Source organism: Muscardinus avellanarius, assembly GCF_963383645.1.
Source record: "Muscardinus avellanarius genome assembly, chromosome: 3".
NCBI lineage: Eukaryota > Metazoa > Chordata > Mammalia > Rodentia > Gliridae > Muscardinus > Muscardinus avellanarius.
In genome coordinates, this window is record NC_137788.1 from 137670884 (window position 1) to 137690605 (window position 19722).

At 43.5% G+C, this 19722-nt stretch overlaps 1 protein-coding gene across 4 annotated transcripts in view; it reads right to left on the reverse strand.

The window, feature by feature from the left end:
• Nucleotides 1-256: 256 nt before the first annotated feature.
• Nucleotides 257-19722, reverse strand: part of ADPGK (ADP dependent glucokinase) — a gene marked incomplete at both ends in the record, with an annotated part of 29855 nt that continues 10389 nt past the window's right edge. The window contains 5 exons of one of the 4 annotated variants that reach the window (XM_080691995.1): nt 257-808; nt 3653-3751; nt 4320-4516; nt 8681-8801; nt 15131-15193. In XM_080691995.1, coding sequence (XP_080548121.1) covers nt 257-808; nt 3653-3751; nt 4320-4516; nt 8681-8801; nt 15131-15193 — 1032 coding nt within the window. Of the gene's footprint in view, nt 812-3652; nt 3752-4319; nt 4517-8680; nt 8802-15130; nt 15194-19722 lie in introns of all 4 variants that reach the window. The other 3 variants (XM_080691994.1, XM_080691997.1, XM_080691996.1) reach the window with 3 other exon arrangements.

Sequence of the window (19722 nt, forward strand, 5' to 3'; positions counted from 1 at the left end):
TACCCCTGTAGCACACAATGTATAAAACAAAAATCCAGTCTCATTAGTAGACAACTAAATTTTGATGAGGACCTGAAATGTTTTTATGTAATTGCCAACAGGCTGGAATGTTATATGTACAGTTTTATCTGCATTTTTCTTTGGCTATCTTCCAATTAGATCTAGAAATGGTTCTGAAGCCCTCCATCTTAGCCTTCTTCCTGTAATTCTTAAGTTGGCTAGTTCTCCTTCCTCAGAAAAATTATCCAAAACCTTCCTAATAGTGAGAGTGCACTTCTGAATAGAAGAGTCCTTCAGCTGAAATGGCATCTCCAAGGCCCACAGTTCGAATAGGGTCTTTGCACACCAACACTGGCGTGAAGTAGAAGGATATTCCCTCCCTGTGCCATTCTACCACCGGCTTGTCTGGGTTTAATGTGACCCTGGAGCCTGCCTCGGAGCGGGACGTCATGAACTCTCCGGGGGCCTGCAGAGACACGCGGCTGGCCTCTATCGTTTGGGTGGCACAGGCCTGAGTCCCAGCCACACGTGCTCCTGCAGCCACGGCCGCCAGTTGGTTGGCCCAGTGTCCGTCCACAGTTGCCAGGATGTGGTATACCAGCGTGTGGAAATGGATCCGGGTGAGGTCTGAGGCTCTGCTCGTACTCCTCCCATGTTCTTTCAAGATCCAGAAGAGGATGTCACTGACCACGCCCACATCAGGAACACCGTTCCAGGAGGAGAGGGAAGCGTGAGGTCCAGATGCCGACTGGCTGAGAAACAACAGCTCCTGTTCGTTCAGCCCAAGGGAAGTCACTGCTGGGAAGACCTGCTAACAGAAACAACGACAGGTCTCTCTCTGGTGGGTACAACCTGGCTCCTAAGAGATGTTGGGAACAGGGAGGGCAGGCCAGAACTCCCTGGCACTCAGGTCACCATGACACTGTTTCAGAGCTGGTCTTTGATGTCCTTCCATGGTGCTTAGCCTTTGGTGTTTGCCTTTGTGTACACCGCGGATGCTCTTACCACCGACAGGAGATGGCTCTCAGCTCCTGAGCATCAGCAGGCATTACGCCAGGAAAGTGAAGACCTGAGCAGTATATAGTCAGGGTCATAACATAACAGCTCTGCATACATGACACCAAGAATCCAGAGTACTATTTCATTTTACAGCTAAACTTTTTAAGCAGGTATGGGTTAGGAAGACTGTCTGTCTTGAAGAATAACACTATGTGGAAAGGGTAATAAACAGGAGCCACTGAGCCCATTTTCTGTTCGTGTGTGTGTGTGTGTGTGTGTGTGTGTGTGTGCGTGCGCGCGCGCACGCACGTGTGTGTTTGTGGCGGGGAGGAATGGTCTACACCTTTATTGGTGTGACAGCAGCTTTCATTTCCTGCATGTTCTATGCTGGACACTGAACTAAGTCCTTTCTCCATCCAATTCTTACTGTAACCCTCAGAGGGAAGAAGGAACTAACTCCCATTTATAGATCAGGTTCACAAGGGTTAAGTAGTTTCAGAGAAAATGAAATAAAAATGGCTCATAGTTTTTTTTTTGTTTGTTTGTTTTTTGTGGTACTGGGGTTGGAACCCAGAGGCTTTCTACCTCTGGACTATCCTCCCAGACCTTTTTTATATTTTATTTGGAAACAGGGTCTCACTAAGTTGCCAAGAGCCTCACTAAGTAGCTGAGGCTGGCCTCGAACCTGTGCAATCCTCCTGTCTCAGCCTCCCAAGCGCGGGGATTACAAGTGTGCGTCACCATGCCCAGCTGGCTCATTGTTTTTTTAAGTGGAAAGATAAACTCAATTTCAAAAAAAGAAATACAAATAAAAACTATAACACCAGGAGTGAACCCAATTGTAAATTATAGACTCTAAGTGATAATAATTGTCAATGTCTGTTCACTGACTATAAGAAACGTAGCCTCTGGTGAAGGATGCTTGTAGTGCAGGAGGCTGGGCCTGTAGGGGAGCTCTCTGTACTCTGATCACTTTTTCTGTAAATCTAAAATGTCCCTAAAAGCTGGGCACGGCTACTTTGTGAGGCCCTCTTCAATTTAGTGAGACCCTGTTTCAAAATAAAGAATAAAAAATAGGGCTGTGGGGTATAGCTCAGAAATAGAATCCCCTTGGGTTTAATCCTCAATACCACAAAAACAAACAAAACTTTCCTAAAAAGTAAAAACTTTATTACAAAGAAAAAGAGGGCTGGGTTGTAGTGTGGTGGTAGGGTGCTTTCCTAGCATGCGCAAGGCCCTGGGTCTGATACCTAGCACCACCCAAAAAACTATTCCCCACCCCCCCCAAAAAAATCCCTACTCTGAAATGTCCCTTTTCACTTGTCAGACTGATACAAATGCAAATTTTTTATTTCATTTTTTTTGTGTGTGTTACTGAGAATTGAACCCAGTACATTCTACTTCTGAGCTACAATCCCAGTCCTTTTTATTTAGAAACAGGGTCTTGCTAAAATTGCCCAGGCTGACCTTGAAACATGATCCTCCTTTCTCAGTCTCCCAAGTAACTGGGATTACAGGTGTACTAGGCTTTCAAATGCAAATTTTTAATCCCATTCCAGTGGCAAGCACATGAAGTATTCACACAAAGCGTCTGTTGGATGTACAAAGGCAAAAAACAAGGTACCATGGATGGACATGTTCTAAATATGGATAGTAGGAAGTAAACTTGCCCATGAAGGGCAATCTCAAACTTACAAATGCTTTATGATGTTCTGATCAAGTAATTCTACCTCTTAAAATTTATTATACATATGTACCTGCTCACATAATGTACAGTTATTCACTGCAGCATCTTATTTAAGAGCAAAGGACAGTCAACAACCAAATTACTCATTGAGAGATACAGGTTAAATAAACCAAGAAGCTGCCACATTGTCTCTAACCCCAGGCTGTGAAAAGCAGCAGGATGTTTCCCCTGTAGCAACACAAAAGAGCCCCAAGGTTTCGCAGTGAGTAAAAGCAAAGTGTACAACAGTGTATTCAGCACCTATGCTATCTTTCTTAGGTAAAAAGGAACCAAAATATAAGGATATATTCCTGTATTTTCTTATTCATGTACAAAATAACTCTGGAAATAAATATATGAAGCTAATAAAGAAATTACAAAGGATAGGTAAAGGTAGAGGAAGGGGAAGAACTAGAAGAAGGGAGACTTTATTGTACATATTTGAATACATTTTGATTTTTGAACTATATATTACCAATTAACTGGTTAAATAATAGTAAAACACAAGGTTAAGGAACTTGCCCGTGTTCATAAAGCCAGTAGATGGCAAAGCTGGCCTGCGATCCAGGCGTCCAAAGCTTGTGTTCTTACGTCTCACTCGAGTTTATCCTAATCACTGCTGTGGTCCAAAGGCAGGAGATAAACTCCTATGTACTTGTGGTGAGGGAATCAAAGCTCACCCAGCTTTTCTTTGTGCTTCTTGAAGTTTAACTGAAAGCAGCTGAGCTGGACTTTCAGTTTTCTCCTTAGATTTCTGCAGAAACCATGTTCAACATCCCCATTCCAGAGGGAGAAATATGACCCTCAGACCCATTAGTTACACTGCTAACAATCCTGTTTCAGAACCAGCCCACTGAACAAAAGAGCCTCTCTGCAAGGCCCTGTGAGGGTCAGGGCCAGAGGGCCCACGTGCTGTCCTGCGGTTACCTGATGCACGATGCTGCTCATGAGCTCCCTGTTGGTCATGCTGGCCAGCTCGAGATGAACTGGAACACCAGTCGGGATATCAGAAATGGAGGTTACCACCTGCAAAGAGAAGCACTGCCATTAGAAAGGAAAGGAAGTCAGGCAAGGGAAGAAAGATCAGGTCCTGAGCACTCTGGATACCCCCTGGGCACTGCCTTCTGTGTATCCTCTGGAGATGCAAACAGTGTGGGTCCCATCAGCTCTGAGGACAAGGGATACTTTTCTCTACAGAGAGCTGTATCTTGCAGAGAGCCATCAGGGGTTACAGAATCAGAGGACAAAGAACTGCCCCTGTATATCTGTGCTGTCAGCCTATTCCTGGGGTGTAAACTGAGCAGTTGGCGTCAACTGCTGTACAGATCTTCAGGAACCACAGCACAGAGGATGTGAAGTGAGATGGTACAGAGAACACAAAGGACACAAACTACTAGCCTGCAGCTTGCAGCCACACTCAGCTCAGCACAGGATGCAGCAGCTCAGGCGAGATGTCCTGAACTGTCTATTCAGGCTGCTGGTCTCCCCTGGAGACCAGGACCCAGGGCAAGGCAGCACGAGCTACGGAGGGGAGCGAGGCAGGACCTGAAGAAAACACCAGCCGAGGTCTGGGATTCCGTGGCAGCGCTGTTACCTCCAACAGTCTCTTCCTCTGGAGCTCCTTGCTCTGTCCCTCCATCATGTGTAATCCAGAGAGGACCACCAGGTCAGGCTGGAACTCCTCCAGGCTAGACACAAACACCTCCAGCATATTCATGGCCCCGTTGGAGAGGTCGTGAGAGAAGATGAACCGGTTGGCATGGGGAGCTTTAAACTGGCCCCACTCCTCCCCTAGAAAAGCCCAGTCAACAGACGGGGAAGAAAAGGAAGAGGCTTTCAGTCTCCTAGCTGTGGGGGCAGGTGCCTCGCTGGAGCCTGAGCAGGCTGGCTGCTAGCCGAGTGGACTCCAGCTACAGTGTCTAAGGTTAGCATGGTGCTACACCCAAGAGGTGATTGGTAAACACACCAAAAACCTAAACCCAAATCTATCAGAGAAGCAAACACAACATGGGTCCCACGAGGCTTTTTCAAGGGGCTCTTTTGCAGGGTTGTTGCTCTCCTTGAGTTGTGGAAAGCTCTGCCAGCCACGGAGCTCTCAGACACAGAACACTAGAGAGTGTGTGGCTTCCAAATGCCAACACGTGCAAACCAGGGGCGTCTCGGCAGACAGGACAGGCTGCTGGTTCCAAGGCAGTTCCACCTCGCAGCAGTGCCCTGGGCCCCTGCCACGTAGCTGGAATAGGAGCAGGCTGAAATGCCAGGAGCCCGTCGGACCGCACCTCCTCCCTGATGGGCACTAGATTCAAAGGGCAAGGCTGCTCTAGGCGCTTCTGCATGACGTGCTTTGGAGTAATTACTGTTCAAGACAAAGTCCAAGTGCTAGTTTTTCCCTAAAGTGAAGCCTTTTCTAATTACCCCTCCCCAGCCCAAGCTGACTCGGTCACTTCCTCCCCAGGGCCACCAATGCAAAACCTTTTATAGGGCTTGGCACTCAATTGTGAACTAATTGGTTTAAGTGTCCATCTCCTATAGCAAATAGTGAGCTGGGGGCAGGGCTGTTCTTGCTGCCTCACATTCCCTGGCACAGAGCCACGGGAATGAATCGGCCAAGCAAAAATGGGCAAGACACACTGGCGACCTATAGGACCACGACAACAACAAATGTAGGTGGGAACTCCAGATTCAACATTTCCTAAGTTAACAAGACTTCATACAATGGGAAAAATACATTACACTCACATTCTCCACTGAGCAAGACACGGACCAGCCCAATAGTGACACTGTGAGCCCAGGAGAAAAGAACCACACAGCACTCAGAATAAACCGATTTCTTCAGGGAGTGATAGAGGCAAAAGGAAGGAGGTTTTTATGAGTCAAGGACGAGGAGGAACTGGGGAGCTATTTCCAAAGGACACAGGACTGATGGAGTAGCCTGAGAAGCAGACAGATTGAAACTCAGCCTAAGATAGCAGTTAATGTTCCTTCCCTCTAACAAAGCTTTGTATTTATTTCTGCAAGCAATCTCTTCTCTCAATTTATCATCCTGCCTTCAGCCAATAAGTCAGCAAAACCTCTATAATGACTCCCAACCCAAGCCTGAAAATAAGTCTGTCAGGAAAGAAAGAAAAAATTGACGAATCCTTTCAAAATTTACCTGGCAAGGTTAGAGAGGAGCTGGGGATGGACTTGCATTGAGAGGCTGACCTGAAGGCTGCTGCCACCTGACTATGCTCCTTCCTAGGGCCTATAAGATATAAGTGCAAGCTGGGTGCAGTGGCTCAAGTTGGCAACACCAGTACAAGGGAGATTGCAGGTTTGAGGTCAGCCTCAGCAACTTGGTGAAACCCATTCTGAAAAACTTAAAAGGGCTGGCACTGCTTTGGACAAAAAGATAAAAAAAATAATAATAATAATAATAATAATAATAATAATAATAATAAGGCGGCATAGGAAAGAAAAACTGAAATGTGAGGTTTATAAACCCAAATACAAAATCTCATTTTAAAATGAGCTGAGATGCGTGGTGATACATGCTTGTAATCCCAGTACTTGGGAGGCTGAGACAGGAGGATTGCAGGATCACAGGCAGCCTCAGTTACTTAGTGAGTCCTTCCACAATGCAGTGAGACCCTGTTGCAAAATAAGTAATAAAAATAGGACTGGGGATGCTGGGTGTGGTGGCGCACGCTTGTAATCACCGCGCTTGGGAGGCTGAGACAGGAGGATCGCACAGGTTCGAAGCCAACCTCAGCTACTTAGTGAGGCTCTCAGCAACTTAGTGAGAACCTGTTTCCAAATAAAATATAAAATGGGTCTGGGTGTATAGCTTTCTAGCCTCTGGGTTCCACCCCCAGTACCACCAAAAAAAAAAAAAAAAAATAGGACTGGGGGTATAGCTGGGAGGTAGAATGACCCTGGGTTCACTCCTCAGTTTTACAGGGAGGGAGGGAGGGAGGGAGGGAGGGAGAGAGAGAGAAAGAGAGAGAGAGAGAGAGAGAGAGAGAGAGAGAGAGAGCACGCACGAGTGATGAGATGTCTTCTTAACCCACAGCAGGCCCTGCTATCAAATTCAACAGCAAATCAGTCTTGCCATCCATAATCACCACAGAAAATGAGAGAAACCAGGAACCTTAATCTGGGTATGGTGGCACATACCTTTAATTCCAGTACTTGGGAGGCTGAGACAGGAGGACTGCAAGCTCAAAGCCAGCCTCAGCAACTTAGTAAGGCCCTGTTTCCAAATAAAAAAACTAAAATAGGGCTGGGGATATAGCTGAGAAATAGAATGCCCCTGGGTTCAATCTCCAGCACCACAAAAAAAAGAAAAAAAAGGGAAAGAAACAAAACCAGGAACTTCGGAGGTGCCCAGTTCATGGCGTAGACACCAAGAGAAGTGGGAAGGAGACAAATCCGGACTCTTCGTGGCAGCACCTTGGAGGCATACCTTAGCTATTCCAGACCCTTCCAGGCAGCAGCCACATTCATTAAGTAGCTCACAGTGCTTAATCCTCACCACAATGTGCAGGAGTGAAAACTACCTTATTTCCCATTTGGGAAAACTAAAACTGAAAGAAACTCCAAACTTGTGTATCAGTGAATTATCTACTGCAACATCTGCTACTAGACCTTTCTAGACTTACTTGACCTTTCTAGGCCCCCAAATGATTCTATTCTAGTCAGCACCCAAAACAGAATCAGAAGCAAGCAACAATTCCTTTGTTCTTGGAGAAAGGTATAATTCCACTATCATATCTTTTTTTTTTACAGGTCTGGGGATGGAACCCAAGAGCATCTGACCTCCAAGCTATACCCTTTCCCCTGTTTTTTATTGTTTATTTTGAAACAGGGTCTCACTATGTTGTGGAGGGCCTAAGTAGCTGAGGCTGTCCGTGAACCATGATCATCTTGTCTCAGCCTCCCAAATGCTGGGATTACAAGTATGCGCCACCACGCCTGGTTTATTCTTTACTTTGAAACAGGGTTTCACCGAGTTGCAAAGGGCCTGACTAGTAGCTGAGGCTGTCTGCGAACCTCGATCCTCCTGTCTCAGCCTCCCAAATGCTGGGATTACAAGCATGCAACACCACGCCTGGCTAAGAAGCACTATCATATCATGCATTATAGTTAATTAGGTAGGTGAGGTTCTATTAATTGTTTGATCTGGAAGCAGTCTACTGAGGAGGATTAAGCAAGTGTTGCTTTAAGGTACCAATTAGTCTGTTTGGATGATTGGGCCTCTAACATGAATTAATAATGAACTGAGTCACAATGAATCAGAAACTCAACAGTCTGAGTTTTGAGCAAAGAAAAAGATACAAAAGGGAATACACAAACTCAAAATATGTCCAGGTATTTAAGATTCTTACAGAAAGAGCTCTAGTCTTTGTAAAATAAAAATCTACTGGGGTGGGATAAATTTAGATTTGTAAACATCAGAATATTACATAATGGAATATATGTGATGTTAAATACAAAACACTTCTACTTATACCCCAAGGAAAAAATAAGGTGCTCCAAAGAAAGCTGCAGAAACCTGGAACCAATCCTAGGCAGCTTGGGCAAGTCCAGCCAGAAAAGCCCAGGGCAGAATTCAGCTGAGCAAATCTTACTTGCCTTTCTCTTAGTAAGAAAGAAAAACTTTACTATAAATATGTGTTTAAAACATTTTCACTTTTCTTTAAGATGCTACTCTTGCAGCCTGATTTCTCTTGGGTTCAGAAAGTTCTGTGTGTAGACCTGAGATTTTCTTCAATGTTGTAATACTACTGTATCCTTCTCCCTGTAGACAATGACCTTTATCAGCTCGGCAGACCAATGGCTAGAGAAACCTTTGGTATGAGGGAACAAACAGGATCCTGCTAATTTATAAAGATGACACTGTGGCACAGTCAAACTCCAGGCCAACCACACAGTCTCTGACCAGTCTTACCACCAGTTCGTACTCATTTCCCTTACCTGCTTGATACTCCAAAATGAGGTGGAATTCATCTACTTCCTGCAAAGATTCTGGTGGAACAAATACATTGTCATCAAGAAGTTCGTGTAGCTTTGGACCAACTGGACCACAAAGGAGAACCTGGAGACAAGCAATTTGAGGTCAGTCTACTAAGAAATCTTCCTTTTCCCACAGAATGTGAACAGTAACTGGTAAGGTACATTCAGGCCAATTCTTTTCAACAAGATATTTGAATTCAATCCAATTTCAAAAGCTCTTGGTTTTGCCGGGTGTGGTGGTGCACGCTTGTAATCCCAGCATTTGGGAGGCTGAGACCGGAGGATCGTGGTTTGCGGACAATCTCAGCTACTTAGTGAGGCCCTCTGCAACTCAGTGAGACCCTGTTTCACAATAAAGAATTAAAAATAAGGCAGGAGGTGTAGCTCGTAGGTTGAATGCCCCTGGGTTCCATCCCCAGACCCGCAAAAAAAAAAAAAGGTCTTGGTTTTGAGGTATGTAGTACACAGGCTATTACCAAGGCTCAGGACTCTGGAGGGTATGGGCACAATGTACCCAGAAATGAGAAAATGAAAAAAGACTCAAGTCACTGTGTTTATACAACTGCTATACCCTATACTTCTTGTTAGAGTCTGAATGTTTGTGTCCCCCCCAAATTCAGATGTTGAAGCCCTAAGCCTAATTGGATGGTATTTGGAAAGAGCTTTTAGGCAGCCAAGGGCAACTAAGACACACCCTATCTGCTGGTCAGCCTTTTTCCTCCCTCAGAGTCTGAGTAGGAAAATGCACATGGGATGCTGTTTGCTTAAAGATGCCAGATTCTGGGTATTGCTTAGTGGTAGAACACTTGCTTAGCATGCACAAGGTTCTGGGTTTAATCACCAGTGCTACAAACATAAAACACACACACACGCCCCAAGTGAAAACAACTGTTTGAATTTGACAGAGTATATAAAAAAAAAAGCTTCTAGCTGGTGTGGTGGTGCATACTTGTAATCCCAGGACGTGGGAAGCTGAGACAGAAGGATTACAAATTCATGGCCAGCCTCAGCTACTTAGTGAGGCCCTCTGCAATTTAGGGCAACTCAATCCCCAGTACCACCAAAAAAACAAAACAAAACACAAAAAACAAAAAACAACCCAAATAAAGAGGCACAGGCATAGGCCTGTATTCCCAGTTACTCAGGAGGTTGAGGCAGGAGGATCACAAGTTTGAGGTCAGCCTGGGCCATTTAGCAAGACCTTGTCTCAAAATAAAAGATAAAGACTGTGGGTATTGCTCAATGGCAGAGTACCCTGGGTTCAAACCCCAGTACTGGGGAAAAAAAAAAAAGCTTTCAGGTTAACATACCCTCAACAATCAACTGACTTAATTTGTGGAATTAAGCACTCTACAATACCTAATTATTGTGTGAACATAACAGCCTTTCAAATATGAGCATTAATGAGCAACTTAATTTAGAAAGTCTAGGGGAGGTACTCTGCAACTTAACCAAAATCTTTTCTCTTCAATCCAGCTGGGCCTCCCTCTGGCTACTCCTTCTAGAAGCCATCTCTTAGTTCCATAAGCTGACTTTGCCCCGCCCCTCAAGGCCAGGCTAGCAGGTTCAAAAACACTGAATAACAAGGGCCTGGAGAGGGAATTAAAGTCCCCAGAAATTATCAATACTGTTTCAGATGTAATATGCCTCAACCAGAAATATTATTTTACTTTTGCGGTGCTGGGGATGGAACCCAGAGGCATTCTACCTTTGAGAGACACCCCAGCCTAATTTTTAATTCTTTTTTTATTTTTTATTTTTGGTGGTACTGGGGTGCCTGGAAGCCCCTTTGCCTCCGGGCTACACTCCCAGACCTATTTTTTTATACTTTTATGTGGAAACAGGGTCTCCTGAGCCTTCAAACCTGCGCAACCAAGCTCAGGTATTACAAGCGTGCGCCACCACGCCCGGTGATTACTCTTTCTTTATTTTTGAAACCAGGTCTGAGTTGCAAGGGGCTTCATTCACTAAGTAGCTGAGGCTGCCCGTGAAGCGTGGTCCTCTGATCTCTGCCTCCCAAATGCTGGGATTACAAGTGTGTGCCACCACACGGGCCTCAGAAATTTTAAAGGCATTTTAGCTTGCTAATTAGTTATCTGTACACTGCTTAGAACGGAGGTATTTTTATGTATCTAATTAAGAACCCCTGCTTCTGAGTGAAAATACACCTTTCTCCCTTGACATCTGTCCATCACTTGCTGATTCTGAAAATTCTTGCTCCTGCTGCTACTTTCTTGGATTCTTGGCTAGAAGATTACTTCTGAAAGAGTAAGGACCACATTTATCCTCCTGCTTAGAACAGAAAAATAAAAAAATTTATACATTAGGCAAAAGATCCAGTAAACTCTACAAATGCCTCAGCATATTACCAGGAAAGAGTTTACAGGTATACAAAAGCTAAAATAATTTATTACTAACAGAACTTCACTACAGAAATGTAAAAGGAAGTCCTCCAGAGAATAATATAGAAAAATCTGAAAGCTCATTTTTTTACTGAAAAGAGCAATATCGGTAAACTTCTGGCCAAAACTTCTAGTCTTCTCTTAGGAAAAGAGAAGACATAATGACCAGTATCAGGAAATAGAAAAATAACATCATTACAGAGTCTACAGATCTTAAGGGGATAAGGGAATTTGATGATTAACTTGATGCCAATATATTTAACAACCTCCTTGAAAGGTATAAACTACCAACACTCACTCAAGAAACAGAAAATCTGAATTTCCTTGATCTATTAATCAAAGTTGACCTTAAAAACCTTCCCATGTTGGAAACTTTAGGCATAGAAGACCTTGCTGGTGAGTTCTATACTTAGGCAAGGCACAATGTCATTTCTTTTCTTTTTTTCTTTTTTTAATTTTCTTTTTATTTTTTGGTGGTACTGGGGTTCCTGGAAGCCCTTCTACCTCTGGGCCACACTCCCAGACCTATTTTATACTTTTTTATTTTTGGAAACAGAGTCCCTTAAGCCAGTGCAGCTGGCTTCGAACCTGCGCGATCTTCCTGTCTCCGCCTCCCAAGCGCGGGGATTACAAGTGTGCGCCACCACGTCCAGCATGTCATTTCTTTTCATATTCTTTTTAAAAAATTGAAGAGGAAAATAATACTTCCTAACTCATTCCATAAGGCCACTGTTACCCTGATAGCAAAATCAGACAGACATCATAAGGAAAAAAAATTACAGAAATACAGATCAATATACCCCTTAGAAATGGATATAAAAAATTAAAACAAATTTAGTAAACAGAATCCAACAACATATAGATAGGCCAACTAATACATCAGAAGAAAATAGAGTTTATCCCAGAGACGCAAGGTTGGCTTAACATTGGAAATTCAAAGTAATTACTATATTCCAAACCAAAAAACAAAAACCATACAATCATTTCACTAGATGCTAAAGTATCATTTGAGAAATACCCAACATACAATCTTATTTCTTGACTAAACTCCACACTAAATGTGTATACTTTTTTCCCTAGTGCTGGGGGTCAAATCCAAGGCTTTGCACATGCTAGGCAAGCACTCTGCCACTGAGCGATACCCCAGCCTTCACAAATAAATATTTTAAAGGCATTGCTCCACTCCTGCCATGTAGCTCCTAGGTCACTGTTCTACTAAAGTTTCTTATCAAGGTCTACTGCTGAGATACACTACTGCATGGCTCTTCAGCATGTGGAGTCAAGAACTAGACTACTCAGGTTCAAGTCCCAGCTCTACTCATTACTAGGTTTTAGTCAAAACTAGCAGTTTTAACTTCTCAAGGACATGTCATATTTCCCGGTCACAAATGGGGGATAATAAGCAGCCTTCCCTTGCAGATTAAATATACATACATACATACATACATACATACATACATACATATACAATTAGAAGTTTGTCTGGAATATAGTTAAGAACTATATAAGCATTACCTTTTCTATTACTTCTGGAAAATATCTCTTTCCTAATCTCTAGCAGTTCTCAAATGCTCACTTGGTCCGTGTTAGGAAACATTCCACCAAGTTAAAATGGCCCTCTCTGAGAGAGCGGTATAGGGTAGTAAAGTCACGGTAAGTGTAGCATTTAAATCCTAGCTAGCTAGGTGTCCTTGGGCACATGACTTAGGCTATCTTTCTTCAAAATGTTTTTAAAATGATAAAATCATCAGACTGTTGTGAGGACTGAATAAGAGATATTCCTTTTGAGCCAGCCATGGTGGCACACGCTTGTAATCCCAGCATTTGGGAGGCTGAGATAGGAGGATTGCAGTTCTTGGACAGCCTCAGCTACTTAGTGAGGCCCTTTGCAACTCAGTGAGACCCTGTTTCAAAATAAAGACTAAAATATAGGGCTGGGGGTGTAGCTTGGAGGTAGAATGACCCTGGCTTCAATCCCCAGTACTGCAAAAAAACAAAAACAAAACAAAACAAAAAAAACCAAAAGATATTCCTTTTCCTACTAAGGCCAAACTTGTTTTAGAGGAATGCTTTCCAACTGGACTGGCCCCAAGCACAGCTTCCCCAGAGGCCAAGAGCAAATGAGTCTCAGGGGAGGTCAATACTAAAAGGTCAATCGTGCACTCATCCATGGCTTCCCAAAGGCCAGAATATTTCTCAAGGTCAGGAGGCTGGCTTTTAGGGACCCATGAAAACTCTCAAGATCCTTATGAAAACGGTCTGGACTATCTCTAAAGAGCATATGATTACACAGTATGGTGGCGCATGTCTATAATCTCAGTATTTGGGAGGCTGATACAGGCGAATCACAGCTTCAAAGATCACCTCAGCAACTTAGCAACACCGTGTCATAAAAAAAAAAAAAGCCAGGCATGGTAGTGCATGCCTGTAATTCCAGTACTTGGTAGGCTAAGAAAGGAGGATTGCAGGTTGGAAGCCAGTCTCAGCAACTTAGTGAGACTCTTAGCAACCTAGTGAGACCCTGTTTCACAACAAAAAAATAAAAGGGCTGAGGGTATAGCTTGGAGGTAGAATGCCCCTGAGTTCCATCCCCAATACCCCAGTATACACACACACACACACACACACACACACACACACACACACGTAGGATGGTACTGGATTCAATTTCCAGTGTTGCTATTAAAAAAAAAAAAAGAGGGGAGGGGATATGAATGATGGATCTTTTCCTCTTCCATTAGCTAATAATATTTCCAAAGGTCAGCTCTGGAATTTTTAATCTCCTCTGCTTAGAAGTTAATTACTCTCTGTAAGAATAATGACTTCAAAAAGCTATTATTTCTCACTCTAATATTTAATGAGAACTTTACTTAATTCACATTAAAATGTAAATATTGACAGTAATAAATTTTCTAAACAACATTCATTTTCTGGTGTGCAATGTAGCTTGATAAGACTTTGTCCCCATAAGTTCCTGTCTGTATTACTTGGGTTCATCTCTGGCTTTTGACCCAAATTTTTATTTATTGGTTGGTCCTCCAAACCCACAGCACTGCTTATGGTTCCCTTCTCTATTGTCCACAGCCACAACTGCTATGCACTTCTCAAGTTTATACATCTGGGAATCATCTTTGTATGTCTCTCTTCTTTCTTTTTAGTTTTTTTTTTTTTTTTGGTAGTACTGGGGATTGAAACTAGGTGTATTCTACCTCTGAGCTACACCCTCAGCCCAATTTTATTTATTTTTTTATTTTGGTTTTTTTTTTTTATTTTTATTTTTGGTGGTACTGGGGTTCCTGGAAGCCCTTCTACCTCGGGGCTACACTCCCAGACCTATTTTTACATTTTCATTTTGGAAACAGGGTCTCCTAAGCCAGCGCGTGGCTGGCTTCGAACCTGCGTGATCCTCCTGTCTCCGCCTCCCAAGCGCGGGGATTACAAGCGTGCGCCACCACGCCCAGCTTATTTTTTTATTTTGAAACAGGATCTTGCTAGGTCAATGAAAGTCTCACTACTTGCTGAGGCTGTCCTCAAACCTGTGATCCTCCTGTCTCAGCCTCCCAAGCACTGGGATTACAAGCATGAGCCACCACGCCTTAATCTCCACATGCTCTTAAGCATTACATGATATAGTCTGTTTGAACACCAGTTCTCTGGTCAGACTACCTAGGTTGGAATCCTAGTTTCAGTACTTTTCAGTTGTGACTTTGTCCACGCCTCCTTATGCAGCAAAAGAAAAATGGCAGCACCATCAGCAGTTATAAGTTATAAACTGCCTTACAGGTCTGTTGTAAGGATTAGACGATCTCTGTAAAGTGCTAAAGACAATGTTAGGAACATAGGAAATACTTAGAAGGTATTAGTTAGTACTGTCCCCCACCAGTACTGTATCGCTTCACAGAGTAGGTGTTCTGTAAACTGAGTCAAGGGACAAATATTCCACTGTTGCTCCTAAAATCAATGAAGCATGTGAGAACAGTACAAGTTTTAATCTGGAAATTTGACCTACCTTTAAGTCTGAGTTGGTTGCAAATTTCTGTCCAATTAAAGCTGCATTTCCCCCTACATAGTGCTGTAAGATAGTTTAAAGATATTAGTATTTTACCACAACTCTATTACCCAATATGTATCATATATGGTTTTTTTTTTTTGTGTGTGTGTGTGGTACTGGGGCTGGAACCCAGAGGCTTCCTACCTCCAGGCTCTACTCCCAGCCCTATTTTTTTTTTTTTTTTTTTTTTGCGGGTCTGGGGATGGAACCCAGGGGCATTTGACCTCCGGGCTACACCCCCTGCCCTATTTTTTATTCTTTATTTTGAAACCGGGTCTCACTGAGTTGCAAAGGGCCTCACTAAGTAGCTGAGGCTGTCCGCGAACCGTGATCCTCCAGGTCTCAGCCTCCCGAATGCTGGGATTACAAGCGTGCGCCACCACGCCCGGCTCTCCAGCCCTATTTTATACATTATTTGGAAACAGGGTCTCGCTAAGTTGCTGAGAGCCTCACTAAGTAGCTGAGGCTGGCTTCGAACCTGTGCGAGCCTCCTGTCTCAGCCTCCCAAGTGCGGGGATTACAAGCGTGCGCCACCACGCCCGGCTCCAAGCTTAATAATTTTTAATGTTAAGAATTTATTTATAGCCATTCCCCCACAACACTGAGCCAACTTTATAACAGAGGACACATGGAAGTTAATAAAACATAGAAACAATGAGTAATAAGGTGAAGAAAATAAATGATATAACTGTGACGTTAGTATTATTGCCATGATTGTAGATGAAATTTGGCTCTGAGCTTCCGACAGAACAGACACAGAAAACATGAAAGGCGTAGGCTTTATCTTCTATACTTGTAGCCCTCCCCCTTTTTTGTACTAAAGACTGAACTCAGGGGCATCCTACCTCTGAACTAGACTGTCAGACTTATTTTTCATTTTGAAATGGAGTCTCGAGCTGGGCCCTTTGCAACTCAGCGAGACCCTGTTTCAAAATAAAGAATAAGCCGGGCAGAGACCCTGTTTCAAAAAAAAAAAAATTATATATATATATGTATGTATGTCTGGGAGTGTTACCTGGAGGTAGAAGGGTTTCCAGGAACCCCAGTACCACCACCACCACCACCACCACAAAAAAAAAAAAAAAAAGAATTAAAAAATAGGGCTGGAGCTGTAGGCTCAGAGGTAGAAAGCCTGTGGGTTCCATCCCCCAGTACCGCCAAAATAGAAAAAATAAATTAAAAAATGGAGTCTCAATAAGTTGCTGACGGTCTCTCCAAATTGCTGAGCCTGGTTTAGAACTTGAAATTCTCCTATCTCTGCCTTTCGAGAACACTGTAATAATTTAAAATGAGTGTATGACTATGTTACTTTCCTCCCGGATGATTTGATAGATGAACTGTTTTTGTCTTGTTGCTGTGCTGGGTATGGATCCAGGGCCTTGTCTTTTTTTTTTGGGGGGGGGTATTGAATCCAGGGCACTCTTGACTCCCAGCTATTATCAAATCATTCAGGAGGAAAGTAACATAGTCATATACTCATTTTAAATTATTACAGTGTTCTTGGGAGGCAGAGAGAGGAGGATTTCAAGCAACATTCCCAGCCCCATTTTATTTTTTATTTTGAAACAGGGTCTCACTCTGTTGCTGAGTGCCTTGCTAAATTGCTGAGGCTGGACATGAACCTGTGATTTTCCGGTCTCAGCCTCCTAAGTCCTGAGATTACAGGTGTGTGTTGCCATGTCCAGCTCCCAGGGCCTTGGGTGCGCTAGGTGAACGTTCTACCACTGAGCTGCAACTCCAACCCTGAGATCTCTTATCTGGGGCCACAGGGCTCCCTTTGTCTGACCCGTGCTTTCTCCCAGTCCTTCCTCTCGATCCTTGTGCAGTTTCCTATGATGAGGACATCCTTCCCATCTCCAATGCTAGAAGGAAAATCAGCTGGCACGCCACTCCTGTGATCCTTCTTTGTTCCCCTTCCCCTTCGACATCTCAGCCTCCACAACTACCCTCCCCAGACAAGATTACAAATTCCTTCCAATCCTCTAGTCTGAACCCATAATAAGCCCTTGACAGCTTGAGCTAGAATCACAAATGCTCAGTAAATATTTGTTTCTGAATTTTGAAAAAGGAAGAAACAAACTGATGTGTTGGGAAATACAAAGTCTCTTCTGGGAGTAAATTCTGAAAGGTTAATAGCTCTAACATAGGACACATTTCCCTCTCAACACATTTCTCAGCTGGAGAGCTGATAATTCAAGGCTGGTTTTCCATGTTGCTAAGGATGGTTCCAGGTGCCTCAAGAACCTGACAGATAGCAAGGCTGTTGTCCTATTCTGCAAGTTGAGAAGCCTCCTCAGTGGTGTGCCTGGGCCACACCCTCAGCCCACGAAGAGGAGGGACAGGTCATTCTTGCTGCTGGACACGCCTCTCATCCATGGCCTGCTCCACTGAGGTTTGGGTGGGACATAGACTGGAGCAACTTTCTGTGATATGTAGACTGAAATTTGGCTTTTTAACATGTCAGACTTAATATTTTGTTTAATTATGATGGATAAAGAAGTTTACTACAAATTTTGGGGGAAATATTAAGATATCTGTAAAACGAGTACCAGATTTTTCATGTAATGGTTATTAACTACTGTTTGTCAGGCAATCTGCATTATACTTTAAGGAAGTTTCAAAAGGTACCAAGTTAAGGAGTTAGAAGGTAAGACATTTAGGTTTTACTGTATTAAGAAACAACTTGGATCAAGAGAAAGCAAGATAAAAATTCTGTATAATTTTTTTCATTATGAAACAAAAGACAGAATCAAAAGCAAAACAGAACAGAATAGAAAATGAATGATCAGTGGTTTAAATATCATGACCACAAAGACTTCCAAGCAGGCTTGTTTTGTTAGAACGATCAAAATTTCTCTCCTAAGAGATCAGACTGAGCTCAGCTGTAAAATGATCACAACTGAAACCTTAACAAGTTGCTGTCTCCTTTAGAAACTCGGCTGCTAATGATCATGTCCACTTCTAATGTTCAAATGGGCAACTTCAAAAGACAAAAACCTTAAAATCTCAAAAGTCATCAAAATAAAAGTGGTCACGAAGGTTTGCCTATAAAAGGAACCAATTAAAAGCAATGTTAAGAGCCTCCCTGGCTACAACTACAGACCCAGACTGGGTACCCAGCCAAAGGAAGAGTTCAGATGAGAAGGAAGAGATGGCTGGAGGTGGGGAACACTGGGTGTGAGACACTGTAAGAAACAACCAAAGCTCAGCCTCAGGGGCCGTGAGGGCAGTGCAGCCCCAGCACTGCCTGACCCTGAGCCTCTGGGGTGCCTGGACTGTTTAGGCTCCAGTTTTACTCGGTCACCAGGAAACTAGGGAACCCCTGGGGCTTCTGTCTCTGACTTGTTCCTTGCTACAGACCTGCGGTTCTCTAAGCCAGGCCATCAGACGTACAGACCCTCAGATCAAACAATAAACTGCTGGAGAGGAAAATTCTTTGTTCTCATCTCACATCCACCGAATCAGAACTCTGGGAGCAGGCTCAGGAATCTTGACACCCCTCCAAGTGATTCTGCTGCTCATCTGAGTCTGAGAACCTCCAATCCAGACAAGCAGTCTTCAGTCAGGGGTAATCTGCTCCCCTCTTCCTCCCTACCCAAGAAAGACGGACAGAGTCTGGAGACGTACTCAGCCCTCACAAATGAGGGAAAGGATAGTGCATTTAGTGAGCAGAGGTCAGAAAAGGTGCTAAACAATCTACAACACACAGGACAGTCTTCAACACAAAGTACTACTGATCACAAAACATCAACAGTGCCCCTGCTGAGAAACCCTGCTCTGCACCAGCAGAACAAAGGTGAGGACCCGCCTCCCCCTTCTCCAAGGACAGGGCTTGCTTGTCCTTGTCTTCCCTTAGGGAGGACTCAGCCATATTAAGATTATTACAAAGCTGGGCGTGGCATGCTTATAATCCCTGTGCTTGGGAGGCTGAGACAGGAGGATCACACAGGTTCGAAGCCAGCCTCAGATACTTAGTGAGGGTTTCAGCAACTTAGTGAGACCCTGTTTCCAAATAAAATATAAAAAAGGTCTGGGAGGATAGCCCGGAGGTAGAAAGCCTCTGGGTTCCACCCCCAGTACCACCACCAAAAAAAAAAAAAAAAAAAAAAAAAGATTATTACAAGCTATAAAAAACAAGAATTATAGTCGGGCATGGTGGCACACACTTGTAATCCCAGCATTCAGGAGGCTGAGACAGGAGGATCGCAATTTACAGACAGCCTCAGCTACTTAATGAGGCCCTTTGAAATTTGTGAGACCCTGTTTCAAAAGAAAGAATGAAGAAAAAAAATGGGGCTGGGGGTGTAGCTCGGAGGTAGAATGCCCCTGGATTCTATCCCCCGTACCACAAAAAATAAACAAACCCCCCCCAAAATTATAACCAAAACAAATAAGGAGTAGATGTGTCCTAAACTTGAGCTTGGGCAATAGGAAACGGGGTGGGGGGGAAATAATGGATGAACCAGAATGAAAATTTTAGTAAGTATGCTTCATTAATGTTCCTTGAATTGAACTAACTAGAAACAGCAGAATTAAAACATCAGAAGACA